The sequence below is a fragment of the Chiloscyllium punctatum genome, chromosome 8 (genome assembly GCF_047496795.1).
Source record: "Chiloscyllium punctatum isolate Juve2018m chromosome 8, sChiPun1.3, whole genome shotgun sequence".
Classification (NCBI taxonomy): Eukaryota; Metazoa; Chordata; class Chondrichthyes; order Orectolobiformes; family Hemiscylliidae; genus Chiloscyllium; species Chiloscyllium punctatum.
This window is the reverse complement of record NC_092746.1, coordinates 21550504-21565361: the sequence shown is the minus strand read 5'-3', so window position 1 is coordinate 21565361 and position 14858 is coordinate 21550504. Positions and strand designations below refer to the sequence as shown.

At 40.6% G+C, this 14858-nt stretch overlaps 1 protein-coding gene across 1 annotated transcript in view; it reads left to right on the top strand.

The window, feature by feature from the left end:
• Nucleotides 1-14858, top strand: part of LOC140480204 (zinc finger CW-type PWWP domain protein 2-like) — a 139876-nt gene that overhangs the window by 62930 nt on the left and 62088 nt on the right. Inside the window, exon 4 of the mRNA XM_072574927.1 lies at nucleotides 500-614. Coding sequence (XP_072431028.1) covers nucleotides 500-614 — 115 coding nt within the window. The remainder of the gene's footprint in view (nucleotides 1-499; nucleotides 615-14858) is intronic.

Genomic DNA, 14858 nt, shown 5'->3' with positions numbered 1-14858 from the left:
AAGAAACAAAGAACATAAGACAAATTAAGAATTCAGCAAATCTATTTGCCTCATGACTATTCCTTTTGAATACTTTCCTTCCTAGTACAGCATCCATTTGTATTTTGAATGATCTTATGCTTTGGATCCTATGACCTGGCAAAATTATTCAAAATGCAAAAATGTTCTTCCTCTGTTTTGCCTTAATTTACTTTTAATGAGAATATACTCTTTTGTTTTTAAACTCTCTTGGTTATAGAAATCTATTCAAATTTTTTTTCTATTTTCCATACCTTAATGATCCCATTTTACCTGTTACCTTTCAAAACTGTGGTTCTCCAATCCTTCCTCACGGCCTATCTTGTTTCATTTGTTTCCACTTGGAATCAGTCTTCTTGTTGTTTAGTTGAGCATCCCTAATACCTATGTTTCTTTGTAATTAAACAATCCAGAACTTCCTGTTGCTAAAATACTTCAAAACAAAGTTGACATTATTCGAATGAATCCTTTATGTTGACAGGCAGAAAATGTAAAGAAAGCCAGACGGTGGTATAAAAGTGCATTAGAAGAAGCAAAGGTGTTGTCAAGACTTCGTTCTGAAGAGAGACTCAGAATGTGCCACCTGAGCCGCCAAGGTAAAATATCTCTGGCTGGGGGTTAATCAGTTACTAACATTAAGAATCAGTTATGGGGTAAAATAGACTGCAGAATATTGATATGTTAATGCTTCACTGTACAAAGTTCAAGGAGATCCTGACACACAGTTATAGATATTATTAATCAACCTGTTTAGAGATGTTATTACACACCTTGGAGAACTGAAAGTTAATCACTTAAAGGTAGAGGTAAGACTAAGGTATGGCTTAGAGGTAGGGACAGTATCACTGTATCGCAAGTATCCTAAAATCAACCTGTTCAGTTATATTATGGCACTGGAATAGACTAATCAAGTAGTGGCCTAGCAAAGTCAGGTAATTGAATCATAAAGTATATAGCTACTAGATTGGATCTGCAGCAGGTTGTGAGGAAACTGGAAATGAACTTGACCTTTATCCTCACTCGATTACCTGCAGTAAATGGATCTGTGCATGGCAGTATTTGTAGGAAAGGCACCATACTGTCCTTGTGGAGACAAAATCCTTTCTTCACATTGAAGGTATCTTCCATCATGTGTAATAATCCCACCAAACTAAATGGGATAGATTTTGAACAGGTCCAGCATTTCAACAGTATATATTTCTGAGTTGCTGTGGGCCATCAACAGTAGCAGAATTTTGTGTTCAACCACAAATTAACCACATGGTCCAACATAACCATACTCTACCATTACCATCAAGATGAGGAATATACCCTGGTTCAATGAAGACTTGGATAGGGCACTCCAGGAGCAAAACCAACCATGCCTAAAAATGAGGTGTCAACTAAATGAAGTACAACACATAACTACTTGCAAACCAGCATTGAAAGAAGCATGTGACAGAGTTAAGCAATCCCACAACCAACAGATTAGCAAGAAAGCTGCAATCCTGCCACATTTAAACATGAGTGGTGGTGGACAATTAAACAGCTAATAAGAGGAAAAGGCTCCACATATTTCCTAAAACTCCATGATTGATGAACCCAAGCCTTCGGTGACAAGGACTGAAGACAAGGTTCAGGCATTTGCAGATATCTTCAGCCAGAAATGCCAAGTGGATGATCTACTTCTCCTGTACTCCCCTGCATCACAGATGATAGTCTTCAGCCAAATCATATTCAGCTGAAACAGCTGAAGGCACTTTCACAACATATCAACAATAGTACTGAAGACTCTGCTCCTTAACCAACTGTTTATTTAACCAATCTTTGCAGTTTAGCTACAACACCAAGCCCAGGTATGTCTTTTTTTTCATTCATTCATGGGATGAGGTCGTGGTTGGCCAGGCCAACATTTATTGCCCATCCTTAATTGCCCAGAGGCCAGTTAATAGTGGGTTGCCGTGGGTTGGAAGCCATATGGAGGCCAGACCAGGTAATGATGGCAGTTTCCTTCCCTAAAGAACATTAGCGAACGAGATGAATTTTTCCAACAATCCGACACTCCCCCACACACTCCCCCAACCATCATGCACACTCCCCAGCACACTCCCCCACCATGACACTGACTCCCCTGTACAAATTGACTCTTAATTCCAGATTTTTTAAATTTAATTGAACTTGCACCATCTGTCATGGCAGAATTCAAGCCTTAGTCCTCAGAACATTGCCTAGGTCTCTGGATTAACAGTCCAGTGATAATGCCACTAGGTCACTGACTCCAATGTTGCCTCCTCTCCTCCTATGAAAAGAATAAAAAGTCAGATTCAACCTAGCTAATCACTGTTCCATTCATCTTCTCTTGATTGTCAGCAATGTGGTGGAATTTGTTGTTGAGTGGTATCAAGCTATTCATGAATAACCTGCTCAGTTTCAGTTCCACAAGGGCCATTCAACTCCTGACATCACTAAAACAATGGTCTGAACATGGACAAAAAAGCAGGATTCCAGAGGTGAGGTGAGAGTGACTACCCTTGAAATCAAAGCACAATTTGACTGTGTGTGGCATCAAGAAGCTCTAAGAAACTGGGGTCAATTAGAATCAGGGTAAGATCTTCACTGCTTGGATCAAACATAACACAAAGAGGGTTGTGGTTGTTAGATATACACCACCAACTTCACAAAGTAATTAGGACAAACAATAAATCTTTGGCAGTGACACCCACATCCTGTGAAACAATGCATTAAAACCTCATTTGAAAACCTTTAGAACCAAACGGAAATGGACGCCATGCCAAGAACTAAGAGATTAGATGCATAGACTAGTGAACCATTGATTTTTACAATCTAGAATTAGATTCAATGAAATTAGTGAGTAATTTTAATATTATCCTACTTTCCACTCCTCCCCAATAGTTTGTAGTTAAGCCTGCTTGAAAGGTTTAATTGCTTCTCCCCTGGGGATTCTTTTCTTTTAAAAAGTTATCAGTCTCTGCAGGGATTGCAGCACTTCTTTCAAAAATATTTTCTGCTAGCTTAGACAGTTGAAAACAAGCCAAGACATTGAGAAGAGCAACAAAATATTTTCAGTGGATACTTCCTCCAATATTGTTTTGTGAAGCTTGAGAGAAGGAGATTATGTGGGAGAGAGGCTGCTGGTTCTACCTGCGTGGTCGCTAAAAATAATCTACCAACTAAAACAGTGTCAACTCTTTCATCCTGAAAAAATACAAATCAGTTCCTCAAGAAGTAGAAAAACCTGGCCTTGGAAGTCAGATATTGTGTAATATTAAATATTGTCGAAATGTTTGGCCTTGTACTCATTAGGATAAAAAGAAGAATGCCAAATTTAAATGCTCACAACAATTTATAGAGTATGGTTAGTTGGCACGTCTCTGCTCTGGCCAAGGTGTTATCATGAAGAAAGCAATGGGGAACTGCAAGGCCCCAATTTGTCAGTTAATTCAGTTAAGGGTCAAAATGTGAACATATTCTTTTTGTTTACAAAAAGCAGATCCCTTTCCAATGAATGTGTGGTGAGCAAGCTTTGGTGAGCCATGTGTTACTAAACGGCAGAAAAGGTTTTTCTCATTCAAGTTGTGAAATGGCAGAAAATTCCTCTCCACAGTTATATTTTCCTGTGCCCCTTCAGCTATTACTTTATTTTTTACAAACAAGTTCAAAGCAGTTTACAGAATATTTGATGGCTTGCTTCCATGTTCCTTTACCATCCAGATAACTTATAAACCCAAAATTGATTTTCATGCTGTGGAACACATTGAAGAATTTTGCTTCTAGCCAAACTAGGTAAATCTTACGATCTAATTTAAATCGTCACAATTTAAATCGTCACATGTGCTCCCACTCATGTTTTGCATGATGACCGACAGAGTCTGCCATTTCCATCGTTAAGGTGCAGGGCCGGATAAAATATGACAAAGAACTGTGGGTGCTGTAAGTCTGAAACAAAGATATAAATTGCTAGAGAAACTCAGCAGGCCTGGCAACATCTGTGGAGAGAAAGCAGAATCAATGTTTCAAGTTCAGTGACTCTTTTTCAGAACTGAGATTGCTTTTTAAAGCAGAACTAGCAGAACCTACCCGGGAACAGGCTATTTTAAATCAAGTAATGAATGATGAGGTAGGATTAGTAAGAAATATCATAGTTAAGGACCCTCTAAGGAGTGACAATCATAACACAGTAGAATTTGATGTTCAGTTTGAAGGAGAGCAATTCGGGCCTTAACAATTGTCCTCAACCGAAGTAAGGGCCATCGTATAGGTATAAAGGAAACGTGTTGAATAAAGGTTAAATACTGCAAATGCTAGAAATTGGAAACAAACAGAGAATGCTGGAGAAACTTAGCAGGTCTGGTTTCATCCATGCAGAGAGAAACAGAGTGAATGTTTCGAATCTGGTATGGCTGTATTGCAGACCTGTTGAATTTCTCCAGCATCCGCTGTAGTTTTCAAAATTGGGCTGGGAAATAGATTAAGTAGAATGTCATTCAATGAGCACTGACAGATATTTAAGCAAGTAATTCACAATGCTCAGCAAACATTTGTTTTGGTCAAAAAGAAGGATTGTATGAGAAGGATGAACTACTATGGTTAACAAAGATTGTCAAGGTGAGTATTCAATGAAAAGCTAAGGGGTACAAAGCAGGGCAAATGAGTGGTAGGCCAGAGAAATGGGAGTATCTCAGGAACCTGCATCAGATGACTAAAACACTAATAAAGAGGCAGGAAATTGATGATGAAAGTAAATTGTCAAGAATTGTAAAAATAGACAGTAAGAAACTCTATGGCTATGTAACACCTAAAGAGTAGATAATGTAAGTGTGAACACTTGGAAGATGCAACTGTGTAATTAATAAAAGGGAACATTGAGATATCATAGAATTTAAATCAATATTGTGCATTGACCTTCATGATAGAAGGCACTATAAGCATTGCAAAGGTAGTAGTAATCAAGGTACTAATGGGAGGAAAGATTTTGAAACAGTTTCTGTCACAAGGGACAAAGTGTTTGACAAACAAATTGAACCACAAGCAGGCAAGTTGCCAGGGTCATATAATTATACAGTACAGAAGAGGCCATTCAGCCCATCAAGTCTGCACTGCCAAAAATGTATTACCACCTATCCAGTCTCACTTTCCCACACTAGGCTCATAGTCTTGAATATTATGACACTCCAAGTGCTCATCAAGTATTTTTTTAAAGGTTGTGAGGTTTCCTGCCTCAACTACCCTCCTAGGCAGTGCATTCTGCACTCCACTAACCTCTGGGTAATAAATGTTTTCCTCAAATGCCCTCTAGGGCTCCTGCTATTCACTTTGAAATTACTCCCATGTTATTGCCCCTTCAAGAGCTGCTTTCTATTCATCCTGTCCATGCTCCTCTAATCGTAAACATCTCCATGAGGTTCCTCCTGAACCTTCTCTGCTCCAAAGAAAACAACCTGAGCTTATCCAGCCTTTCTTCATAGCAGAAATGCTTCATTCCAGGCAACACCCTGGTGAGTCTTCTTTGCACCCCCTCCAATGCAGTCACCTCCTTCCTATAGTGTGGTGACCAGAACTGCACACAGTACTCCAGCTGTGCCCTAACCAAAGTCTGTACAGCTTCAACATGAGCTCCTTGCTCTTACAGTCTGTGTCATGATTGCTGAAGGCAAGTATCTCATATGCTGACTTAACCACCATATTAACCTGCCCTGCCTCCTTCAGGGATCTATGGATAAGCAGCCCAAGATCCCACTGTCCCTCTGTGCTTCTAGTGTCTTGCCATTCCTTGGGCGCTCTGTCTTGTTACCTCTTCCAAAGTGCATCACCTTATTTTTTTATCAGGATTAAATTCCATCTGTCACTGATCTGCCTATCTGACATCTTCCTGTAACACAACACCTTTCTCCTCACTGTCAACCACCTGGCCAATCATTATGTTATCTGCAAACTTACTTAGTGTACCTCTTACGTTCTCAGCTACATCATCTGTGAACATTACAAACAATGGTGAGTCCTACCGATTCCTTTGGATCTTTCTCCTTTTCCAGATCAAACTTAAAATGTACAGTGTCGTGGTTGCTATCACCAAAATACTGCTCCCATTGTCACCTTGAACACCAGTCCGGCTTCATTCCTCAGAACTGGATCTACCACTGCACTGCCACTCATAGAAACATCTACAAACTGACATTAAAAAAGATCTCCTGTATACATTTCAAGAAATTTGCCTCCTCTAAACCCTTTATATTATGATTATCCCAATTAATATTGGGGTAGCAGAAATCCTCCCTAATATAATTACCTTATCTGATGCCATGAATTCAAGGGAAATATTCCAGCATTCACTGGATTCTGGGAAGGTTCGAGTGGATTGTAAAACTGCTAATGTAAAGCCCCTGATCAAGAAGAGAGAGAGACAGCAGGAATGCATAGGCCAGTTAGTCTAACATCTGTCATTGGGAAAATGAAGTAATCCATTATTAAAGAAAATTAGCTGGACATTTCGAAACATTTAACACAATCAAAAAGAGTCAGTATGGTTTGGTGAAAGTAAACTCATATTTGCCAAATTTGCTCGAGTTCTTCAAGTATATAATGAATAGAATTGATCAAGGGGAACTAGTAGATGTAGTGTATTTGGATTTTCAAAAGGCATTTGATAAGGTGTCACCTAAAAGGTTTTGCACAATATTGGCACTCATAAGGGTAATGCATTGGCACAAGTTGAGGATTGGTTAACACACAGAAGTCAGACAATGAAGAAACATAGGTCTTTTTTGGGTTGGAAAGAAATAACTAGCCACAAGAATTTTGGAGTCTCAGTTAATTATATAAATGACTTTGAGGAGGGGGAGCAATGTGTGATGATATGAAAATAGGTGGGAGGATATTTTGTGCTGAAGACATAAGGAATTTGCAATGAGATAGAGATAGATTGAATGAGTGGGCAAAATATTAGCAGATGAAGTTTAATACAGGAAAGTGTGAGGTCACTCAAAGAAGAGTCAAAAGACAGAATATTAATCAAAAATGAGATGCTCCAAAAGCAATGCAGTGTAGGTGTTCATGTACATGAAACAAAACAAAAAGTTATCATGCAGGTACAGCAAGTGATTAAGAAGGCAAATGGAAGTTTGGCCTTAATTGCTGAAATCTAAAAATGGGGAAACCTTGTTGGCGTTGTTGTACCTGGAGCATTGTGTACAGTTTTGTTTCTCTGTATTTAAGAAAGGATATGTTGGCATTTGAAGCAGTTCAAAAGAGATTCACTGGGCAGATTCCTGAGATGAAGGAGTTGACTTACACAGATAAGCTATTTATTCATTAGAGTTAGAAAGATGAGGGGAGATCTTGACAAAGTGGATGTTGAGAAGTAGTTTCCAATAGTTGGTGGGAAGCTGTCAGAAGGTGGAACAGCAGTAACGGTGAGTATAAGAGTACCAGAGCTTAGGCATCGCAGCCTAATTGGTGAGAAGCTGTCAGAAAGTGGAGCAGTAGAGCAAGGCAATCTTTAAAACTAATGGAGCTCTAGGCACTGTAGCTGCAAAGAAAATTGGAGTGACATCACAACAAGGCTGTAAGGAAATCTGCACTAAATTTGAAAGAGAACTCTGCAAAGAAGTTTCATAATGTATATAAATATATATTATGATACTTCTACGTATTTAATATACAAATTAAAAAAGTAATTAACTAAGTCGAAATGGCTGGGCAGGTGATATTTTGTGGCTGTATGATGTGGGAACTGGATAATCCCATTGTGAACTGCAATGACCACACCTGTGGTTGCTGAATGAACTCTGCCTCAGAGTTGATGAGCAGAAATCTGAGCTCCAAACATTGCAGCACATCCAGGAGGGGGAGAACTACATAGACGCTTTGTTTTAGGAGGCAGTCGTACCTGGTAGATTAAGGACTTCAAATTTGGTCAGTGGCTGGGGCAGCAGGGTGTGACTGCAAGCAAGACAGATAGAGGGATCCTGCAGTCAGGAACAGAGGAGCCTCAACTCTTGCCTTGTCCAACAGGTACGAGGTACTCGCTCTTTGGTGTGTTGCCTATTCAGTTCCAGGGTAAGGGATATCTCTGACCGGCTTGAAAGGATATTGAAGAGGGAGGGGGAGGATCCAGTTGTTATGGTCCATATCAGAACAAAAAACATAGGCAAGACTAGGAAACAGGATCTGTTCAGGGATTATCAGAAGCTAAGAAACCAAATTAAAGACCAGATCCTCAAGGGGTATAATCTCTGGATGACTGCCTGAGTCATGTGCAAATTGGCACAGAGGCACAAGAATAAGGGAAGTAAACATATGGCTAAAAGAGTGGTGTGGGATAAAAAAGAGTTCCTTTTCATGGGGCACTGGCATCAATGTTGAAACAGGAGGGATCTGTACTGCTGGGAAGGTCTCCACTTGAACCGAGCTGGGACCAATGTTCTAGCGAAAAGGGTAAATAGACTAGTCAACAGGACTTTAAACTTGAAAGTGGGAGTGAAGGGAAGGGTAAAACTTCCACAGTGGGGGCCAAAGCAGCAGATTAACATCTGTAGGGGTGGAAAAATATGAATGAAATTACAGGGAAGGAGAACTCAGCAGAGGCTATTAAAGTCTCCAGCACAGACACAAATAGAACAGAGTATTTAGAAAGGGTTAGCAAACAAACTTCAAGCTGGACAAACGAATGACAATGAGAAGAGGATGGTTAATATAGGACTGAAGGTGTTATATCTGAATGCATGCCATATTAGGCATAAGGTAAATGAGCTTGTGGCACAGATCAAAATTGGCAGGTATGGCGTGGTGGGCAACATGGAGACATGGATCCAAGAGGATCAGGATTGGGAGCTGAATATCCAAGGATTTACATCTTATTGAATAAATAGGCAGGTGGGCAGAGGGGATGGTTGCCTTATTAGTCAGAAATGAAATTAAACCAACAGTAAGAAATGAAGGAGGATCAGATGGGTAGAATCTGAGTGGGTAGAGTTGAGGAACCGCAAACGTAAAACAAAAAAACCATAGTTGGACTTAGATAAATGCCTCCAAACAGGAGCTGGGGCACAAGATGCACCCAGAGGTAGAAAAGGTGTATAAGAAAAGCAGAGCAACAGTGATGATGGGGGATTTCAATATGCAGGTGGACTGGGAAAATCAGGTTAGCAGTGGATTGCAAGAAAAGAAATTTATGGCATGTCCAAGAGATGGCTTTTTGGAGCGGCTTGTGGTGGAATCCACGAGGGAATAGGCAATACTGGATTTAGTGTTGTGCAATGAGGTGGATTTGATAAGGGAGCTGAAGATGAAGGAATCCTTCGGAGGCAGTGATGGTAATATCTTTTGACTTTACTCTGCAATTTGAGAGGGAGAAGATCGAATCAGATGTAATGGTATTACAGCTGAGTAAAGGCAATTACAGAGGCATGAGAGAGGAGCTGGGCAGAATTGACTAGGAGACGAGCCTAGCAGGAAAGACATGGAACAGCAATGGCTGGAGTTTCTTGGAGTAGTTCAGGAAATACAGCAAAAGTTCATTCCAACAGAAAAAAAGCATGGTACAGGGAGGATGAGGCAACTGTGGCTGTCTGAAGACATCAAGGACAGCATTAAAGCAAAAGAGAAAGCATATAATGTGGTGAAACGCAGTGGGAAACCAGAGGATTGGGAAGCTTACAACAGAGGGCAACATAAAAAAAAGGAGGGAGAACATTAAATATGAGGGTAAGCTAGCCAGTAATATAAAGGAAGACTGTACGAGTTTCTTTAGATATATAAAAGGCAAATGGGAGGCAAAGGTGGCCATTGGACTGCTGAAAAATGATACTGGAGAGGTAATAATGGGGAACAAGGAATGGCTGAAGAACTGAGTAATTATTTTGCATCAATCTTCATGGTGGAAGTCACGAGTAATATCCCAAAAATTAAAGAGTGAAGGGGCAGAGCTGAGTATGATGGCTGCCACCAAGGAGAAGGTGCTCAAAAAACTGAAAGGCCTGAAGGTGGATAAATCACCTGGACCAGATGGAATCCCCCCCACCCCATGTTCTAAAGGAGATAGCTGAAGAGATAGTGGAGGAGTTAGTAGTGATCGTCTTTCAGGAATCACTAGAGTCAGGGAGGGTCCCAGAAAACTGGAAAAGCACTAAAGTGACACCCCTGTTTAAAAAAGGAGTAAGGCAAAAGACAGAAAATTACAGGCCGATTAGCCTAACCTTAGTTGTGGATGAGATTTTGAAGTCCATTGTGAAGGATGAGATTTCTGAATACTTGGGAGTGTACAATAAAATAGGGCAAAGTCAGCATGGTTTCACCAAGGGGAGGTCATGACTGACAAATCTGCTCGAATTCTTTGAGGAGGTAATGAGCAGGTTAGACCAAGGAGGCCAATGGATGTTATCGACCTGGACTTCAAGAAGGCCTTTTGTACAGGTGGCTGTTGAGTAAGATAAGGGCCTATGGTGTTAGACGCAAGGTGCTAGCATGGATAGCAGAAAGCCGAAAGTGGGGATAAAAGGGTCTTTATCACGATGGCAGCCAGTGACAAGTGGTATTCTACAAGGCTCAGTGTTAGCACCAAAACTTTTCACTTCATACGTTAATGATATAGATGAAGTAACTGAGGGCATTCTGGGTAAGTTTGTAGACAATGCAAAGATAGGTAGAGGGGCAGGTAGTATTGAGGAGGAGGGGAGCTGCAGAAGGATTTGGACAAGTTAGGAGAGTGGGTAAAGACATGGCAATGTGGGGAATACAACATGGGGAAAGTGTGAGGTTGTGCATTTTGATAAGAAGAATAGAAGCATGGACTATTTTCTAAATAGGGAGAAAATTTAGAAGTCTGAAGTGCAATGAGACTTGGGAGTTCTAGTCCAGGATTCTGTCAAAGTTGTGGGTTGAGTCAGTAGTTAGGAAGGCAAATATCATGTAGGCATTTATTTTGATAGGACTTGAATACAGAAGCAAGGATGTACTTCTGAGGCTCTATGAGGCTCAATCAGATCATATTTGCAGTACTGTGTGCAGTTTTGGACCCCATATCGAGGAAGGATGTACTGGCCCAGGAGTGTGTTCAGGGGAGGTTCACGAGAGTGGTCCCAGAAATGAAAAGCTTAACATATGAGGCACGTTTCTGGAGTCTGGGTCTATACGCAATGGAGTTTAGAAGGATGTGGGGGGATCTATTTGAAACTTACAGAATACTGAATGACCTGCACAGAGTGGATATTGGGAAGATGTTTCCATTGGTAGGAGAGACTTGGAGCTGAAGGCAAGCCTTAGAGTAAAGGGAAGACCTTTTAGAACAGAGATAAGAAGAAACTTCTTCAGCCAAAGATTGGTGAATCCAGGGAATTCATTGCCACAGAAGGGTGTGGAGGCCATGTCATTGAGTATACTTAAGACTGAGATAGATAGGTTCTTGAGCATTAAGGGGATCAAGGGTTACGGGAAGAAGGCAGAAGAATGGGGTTGAGAAACTTATGAAGGGCTTTTGCCCGAAACGTTGATTTCGCTGCTCGTTGGATGCTGCCTGAACTGCTGTGCTCTTCCAGCACCACTAATCCAGTATTTGGTTTTCAGCATCTGCAGTCATTGTTTTTACCTTGAGAAACTTATCAGACAGGATTGAATGGTGGAACAGACTCAATGGGCTGAATGGCCTAATTTCTGCTCCTGTGTCTTATGGTCTGACTACCTGCACCAGACCCCAGTCTAGCAACCATCCCCGTTTCGCTCCAAGCGTCCAGTCCACTCCGCACCAGCTCTCAGCTACTCCAAGGTAAATTTCCTCGAGGACTCACTTCCCTGCGCCGGCCTCCATTCCAGGACTCACTTCCTTGTGCTGGCCTCCACTCCAGGACTTGCTTCCCTACACTGGCCTCTGCTCCGGGACACCCTTCCTTACATTGGCCTCCATTCTGGGACTCGCTTCTAAAATGGGAAACAGAGTGTTATGGTTGACTGATGTTTTTGCAAGTGGAAAATAATTTCCATTGATGTTCCACAGGGACCACTGTTGGGCCCCTTATTGTCTGAGGCATATATTAATTATTTAGATTTGCATATTTGAGAAATTTTCGCATGACACAAAATTAACTGGGTAGCTCATAATGAACAGAATGATTATCAACTGCCGGATTATATCATAATTTGAGCGGAAAGGAAAGTGCCAAATAGCATTCAAGCTGTGTTATGCTTTTTTAGAAGGCAAACAAAGCATGGGAATATACAATAAACCTGGAAGATACTGAGCAACAGTGAGAAAGTAAGGACCTAGAGTGCATGCCCACAGGTCACAGAAGAACAAGTTGATAAGATAGTAAAGAAGACAAATGGAATTATTTCCTTCATCAGGTGAGCTATTGATTATGAAAACAGGAATGCATAGTTGGAACCTTGTAGAGGCACTGGTTAGGCCACACCTAAAGTTAGGCAGATGCTGGAGATCAGAGTCAAGATTAGAGTGTTGCTGGAAAAGAACAGCAGGTCAGGCAGCATCCAAGGAGCAGGAAAATCGATGTTTCAGGCAAAAGCCCTTCATCAGGAACAGCTAGGGTTGTTTATATTTCTGATCACAGGAAGAATGTAATTTCTGTAGAAAATTTGAGGGCATTTACAGGAATATTGCCAAAGTTTAAATTGCAGCTGTGTAGAACAATTGTATCATGTGGGGTGTTTAATTGAGAGCAGAGAAGCCTAAGGAGTGATTTAATTGAGGGGTAAACATTATGAGGAGCTTGGAAAGAGTCGATAGGAAAGACCTATTTCCACCAGCAGAGAGGTCAGTTACAAGGGAACATGCATTTAAGTTGGCTATTAAATAGAAAATCAGAGGGGACATGAAGAAAAACTGTCTTCATCCAGAGGATAATGGGTTTCTGGAATTCACCACTATTTTGGTGGTTGAGGCAGAAGCCTCAATCATTTAAAAGGAAGTTGAATCTGCAGTTGAAGTAATGTAATCAGCAAGCTACAGACAAAATGGTGGAAAATAGGATTAGAATAGATGGCTAGTTTATTCAGTCAGGTCAAACATGATAGACTGAGTGGTTTCTTTCTGTGTTGTATTTTTCAATGGTTCTAAAATCCAGATTCCCTGTCGGAAGCAGGAAAGCATGTAAACAATCTAATGTAATTTTTTCTACAGAAGTATTGAAGAAGCCTTTTCATAAAAAGAACAGACAATTTGCACAAAACAAATCTGCTGAAAGAAATGTAAATCTGGTGAGTGCCAGGCTGGCTTGCTTCTAAAACTCCTCATACTTTGAGATTCTCACTGCTAGAAATTTGGTACAGCTCATCAATTCAACTATAAACTCAATGTTCAAATATGATATGTATACAGCTTGTTATTTCTGTGCAGCATTGAAACTGAAGTGTAAATAATGACCCAGATTTTGTGATAAGCATCACATGAATAGTGATGAGTTAAAAATCACACAACACCAGGTTATGGTCCAACAGGTTTAATTAGAAGCTCTAGCTTTCAGAGTGCCGCTCCTTCATCAGGTGGTTGTGGAGTACACAATTGAAAGATATAGAATTTATCGCAAAAGTTTAGAGTTTGATGTAATTGAAATTATACATTGAAAAATACCTTGATTGTTAAGTCTCTCATCTGTTAGAGTGACCCTGTTAGTTTCTCTTCTTTCATATGTAAATTGCAAAACTTTTTTAAAATGTTACATTCTCAAGTGAACTTTAACAATTGGTGTTAGCCCAGATAATGTATTAGGTATTAGCACCTCTGTGTGCTGCAGTCAAAAGTTTATACTGTAAACTTTTGCTATAAATTCTGGCTTACGATCGTGTACTCTACAACCACCTGATGAAGGAGCAGCACTCTGAAAGCTAATGCTTCCAATTAAACCTAATGGACTATAACCTGGTATTGTGTGATTTTCAACTTTGTACACCCTAGTACAACACCGGCATCTCCAAGTCATGAATAGTGATGGCAGTTCTATATTCCTAAACTTGCCATTAGACTTCAATGGACTTTTGCACTGGAACTTGCTATGATTAGAAATTACAATAGCACTGTATTTCAAGAGTTCTGAGACCTCTGTAAGATAAGCTAAATCTCATTTAAAGAGAATGAAAAATCCTTACAGAAATAGAGGGTGGAATTTTCCCAACTTAGCACTTAGCCAAATGGCAAGTTTGTTTGCAGGCTGGAACTGAAACAATTAACCCAAATGTTGTTAAAACTCTCAAATTGAGCCACACCATTGTTTGGCGAACCTGGAAGCTTGTGCAAATTGGTGAAGTGTGTGGGAGAGCAGGAGACAGAACTGACATGCTGGATGTGTCAAAGGAACAAATCCTAATTACAACATCACAACAGCAATTGGATTTTAGAGGCTACACAACTACAACATGGATAGGAAACTGATCTGTCAATGATATCTGGTGATCCTGCTGTGGAATCCAAATAGCTTCAATGAGGTCACAAAGTGAGGAAAAGAAGAACTATAGAAAATTTGGCCATTGCTCCTTTCCTGCACTGATCAAGCCTTTCTCACTAGTCAGCTTCAGTGAAGGAGCTCACCCTACTGATTATTCATATCAGCAAAACTGATGAGCTGCAAGCAGGTTAGGAAACAGATCCATTAGTGATTACATCCAGAATTAAGAGTTAAAGAAGAACATTAGGAACTACTTGACAGCATAGTGGCTCGGTGGTTAGCATTGCTGCCTCACTGTGTCAGGAACCTGGGTTTGATTCCAGCCTTGGGTAACTGACTGTGTGGAGTTTGCTCATTCTCCCCATGCCTGTGTGGGTTTCCTGCAGGCACTCCAGTTTCCTTCCACCATCCAGAGATGTGTAGCTTATGTGGGTTGTCTGTGCTAAGTTGCCC